The 4,112-nt window shown below is 41.0% G+C and overlaps 1 protein-coding gene across 7 annotated transcripts in view; it reads left to right on the top strand.

The window, feature by feature from the left end:
* The window catches only part of SETX (senataxin), an 85,216-nt gene that overhangs the window by 14,486 nt on the left and 66,618 nt on the right, over positions 1-4,112 (top strand). For all 7 annotated transcript variants that reach the window (XM_017519638.2, XM_017519635.2, XM_017519637.2 and 4 more), the window contains exon 5: positions 892-1,001. In XM_017519638.2, coding sequence (XP_017375127.1) covers positions 892-1,001 — 110 coding nt within the window. The remainder of the gene's footprint in view (positions 1-891; positions 1,002-4,112) is intronic.

Below are 4,112 nucleotides of genomic sequence, written 5' to 3'. Positions count from 1 at the left end.
CAAAAAATTAGCTGGGCATGGTGGCGCGTGCCTGTAATCCCAGCTACTCAGGAGGCTGAGGCAGGAGAATTGCCTGAACCCAGGAGGCGGAGGTTGCGGTAAGCCGAGATCGCGCCATTGCACTCCAGCCTGGGTAACGAGCGAAACTCTGTCTCAAAAAATAAATAAATAAATAAATAAATAAATAAATAAAATAAAATAAAATAAAAGTATATAAGCTTGATTTTCTTTGCAAATTAAACACATTTGTGCAGCTAGCATCCAGATCAAGCTTCAAAACATTATCAACATCCCAGAAGCTCCCTTCGTGCCTCTCCAATCATTATATCTCCCCATCCCCAAAGCCAACGTCTGTCACTAGTCAAAGAACTATAATATTGAAAATGTAATTTGAAAAAGCAATAATATTTTTTGAAATTTTACAGCTAAAAGCTGATTAATCTGAAAGAGTAAATGGATTGTTCAATAAATGGGAGCAGGACAGCTAGTTATTTAGGGGTAAAGCTGATTTTGTTCCTTGTTTTATATCAGATAAGTCTAGGTGGATCAAAACATAAAATACACATGGAATTGGACCTACAACCATATGGTTACAGGTCTTCTGCATATTCCCTCGAGATAATTATGCTAAGTGTAAAAAAAGAGATATATTTTAATAAGGTCAGAATACTTTCTAACAACACCCTATGATCAACAGATTTAGTCTTCCAGATATGCAAATATTGTTCCTGCATTTACAATATGAGCATTTTTATGCCTCAGTTTGGGGAAAAAAAAAAAAAAAAGCAAATTTTCATTTATTTATAGAGTAACCCAAGGAGCCTAATTTAGGGAATCTTGATAAAGTGATGAGATTTATATGTTTTACTTAACTTATATTTTTCTCTCTAGATGAGTTATGTGTTGAAGCACTTTGTCGGATGGAACAAGCCAATTGCTCCTTTCAGGTGTTTGACAAACATCCAGGGATCTATTTGTTTTTGGTCCATCCCAATGAAATGGTGAGTGTGAGTGCTGGGCGGTAGAAGGATATGTTGTACTTTTGTACCTGTAGGTAGCTGTAATAGAGGTTTTTGGTGTGGATTTTGTTTAAAAAGTTAGCTAAGATTTTTCTTGCTTTAAAATTTACTGCAGTTAAGTAGAGGGTGCTGTGGGGTAAATAAGAGGGGATCTGAGCTGAGAGGGTAGGGGAATACTTACTGACAGGTGATGCTTGAGCTTAAAAGACAAGCGGGAATAACTTGATGTTCTTTCAGTACGTTGAATTGAACTCAAGAAGAACGCTTCTCTTGACTTTCTTACCTGCTTGTCCCACTCCAAACACATGGAAATAACTGGTTAAAACTTTTGAAAATTTATTTTGCAGATAGATGAGAGTTAAAACAAAGGGAGGTATGGAGGGGAACTGGGAAATTCTGGTGCTGGAAATGAAGAAGGACAAAAGCCAGGACAGTGAGTGAGCAGGAACAGAACAGATAGCTTTGAAACCTGAAATAGCCCTGATGGCTAAGGTCATCTTTTGTGGTAAGACAGTCTATGCTTCAGGTCTCATGCATAATGCCACCTAGAACTGACTGTGTTAAGCCAGTAGCCAGGAAAAGCTGTTCTGCCAATGTGAGGCAAGAAAAATGGTGGTTTTTAAAAAGCAGCAAATAAAAAGCATGGTCATGGGATTGCCAGTCAAGATGATGGTGAATTTCAGTTTTCTTCTGGGCCAAACACATAACAATGATAGAAAACAATCTGAAAGGAGAAAATAAAAGAGGTATCATCACATTCCTCAAAAGGAAAACTATTTCTGTGGACCAGCAGTGGAACAGAAACACAAAGTAATCAATGAATGGAAACCTGTAGGCCTGGGTGGTGGTAGGTAGCTGGGGATTCAGCTTGTGCAAGACAGGAATTAGAAGTATACGCCAAGCAAGGCAAAGAACCAAAGCCAAACTTTGTACTTCAAACAAGGGGTGAGCAGATGGGGGTGCTCCTCTGCCTGTGAAAGAAGGTTGCCAAAGTATTACGAAGGTTCACTGGCTTTTTAAAAGCTGTGTACATATGGAGGAAACAGGTCTGGTCTTGTAACCAGGACCTGGGCCAAGCACTTGCAGTCTTGATGACTGAGTCTTCCTTGCCCTTATGTGACCAAAGGTTTTGTGACCTGAGCTGCCGACAGTAGACCTAGATCTGGAGCAGGACTCTGAGGGATGGATAGAAACCAGCCCAAATTTATATTTAGAAAGGGGACGGGTAGTGGTAGGAGGGACACAGAATTTTTCTCTGTCGGATGAGCTAGCAAACCAAATCCCTGAAAAACACATGAAGAAAATGCATGCCCTGACAGAGAATGAAGACCAGTGCTATTGGTCCTTTCCCTAAGTTTAACTCTAGAGGAACTTGAAAGAGAAAATGGAGAAAATTTGGAGAAACTCTGAGTTGACAAGGGCTGGTTTATGTAAAAAAATTTTTAAATTATTTCTAATTTTTTATTTTTTGAGATGGAGTCTTGCTCTGCTGCCCAGGCTGGAGTACAGTTGTGCAGTTTGAGCTCACTGCAACCTCTGCCTCTCGGGTTCAAGAGATTCTCCTGCCTCAGCCTCCTGAGTAGCTGGGACTACAGTCACATGCCCGCATGCTTGGCTAATTTTTTGCATTTTTAGTAGAGATAAGAGTTCACCATGTTGGCCAGGCTGGTCTCGAACTCCTGACCTTGAGTGATCCGGCTGCTTTGGCCTCCCTAAGTGCTGGAATTACAGGTGTGAGCTACCACGTCTGCCGACAAGAGCTGTTTTGAAAGGTGAATGTGGGAGATGGGGAAGAGAAGAACATCCTTAGTTGGTGAATTCCTTTTCACTCTGGGGTATTGGCTCCTATCAGGCAGTGCCTATGGGAGGCACTGTTGAATTACCTCTCAGAGCATTTTCCCACAGCCAGAGAATAAAATGGGTTCTGGGAGAATAAAGGAGAAAAGGAACTGTTAAGGCTCTGCTTTCAGTTCTCCTTTATCATTGCCTGAGATGAATAATGCCTGCATCCAAATCTGTATCAACTAAAAGATCCGATCCAGGTGGAGGTAGGAATGAAATCAGGACGGTGTATAACCCCTGATGTTTGTGAGGCACTGAGACAAACAGGTGGAGACCAGTTAACCATGGATAATTGCTTCAGTATCATCCCCTCTCAGTCCCAGGACTGGGGGATTATAGCCCAGTAGTGTCTTCTAATTAACTGCTTCTCGCTGGGAGTAAAGGGTGACTACCCGACTTAGAAAATTAAAATGCAAGGTAGTGAGTGATTACATTTTTCTGCCTTGGATTTTATCCACCACTCAGCCCTGAATTGATTGGGCATAAGCCAGTCTGGAGTCTAGCCTTCCATAGGCACTGCCTGATATGAGCCAATACCTCGGAGTGAAAAGAAATTCACAAACTAAAAATAATAGACGTATGAGAAACAAAGATTTTGGTAGAAGCAGATATATTAGAATACTTGTCCAGTAATTTAAAATTATTATAGTAAATGTACTAGAAGAAATAAGGGAAAGATAGTAATGTGAAATGAGAACTGGAAAACGTGAGAACCAAGCCAAGTTGTAAGATTGAAAAATGAGATAATTAAAGCCTTCAGGAGATGGGATAAATAATATAGTGGGTACAGCTAAGAGAACAAGTGACTTAATTAGAAGACTAGAATGAGCAAATCCCTAAGAAAAAGAGAAATAGAAAATATAAAAAGAAAAGCTAAAAGATAAATGGGGGTAGAAGTAGTACTACTAACAAAGATGTTAGATGTCCCAGAAAGAGAAAAATAAAAATCAGGACAAAGAAATACTGGAGATACGGCCTGGCACAGTGGCTCACGCCTGTAATCCCAGCACTTTGGGAGCCCAAGGTGGGCAGATCATGAGGTTAGGAGTTAAAGACTAGCCTGGCCAACGTGGTGAAACCCCGTCTCTACTAAAAATACAAAAATTAGCCAAGCATGGTGGCGGACACCGATAATCCTAGCTACTTGGGAGGCTGAGGCAGGAGAATCAGTTGAACCTGGAAGGCAGAGGCTACAGTGAGGCGAGATTGCACCACTGCGTTCCAGCCTGGGCGACAAGAGCAAGACTCCAT

Source organism: Cebus imitator, unplaced genomic scaffold (genome assembly GCF_001604975.1).
Source record: "Cebus imitator isolate Cc_AM_T3 unplaced genomic scaffold, Cebus_imitator-1.0 Scaffold762, whole genome shotgun sequence".
Lineage (NCBI taxonomy): Eukaryota > Metazoa > Chordata > Mammalia > Primates > Cebidae > Cebus > Cebus imitator.
This window is presented reverse-complemented; position numbering and strand designations above follow the sequence as displayed.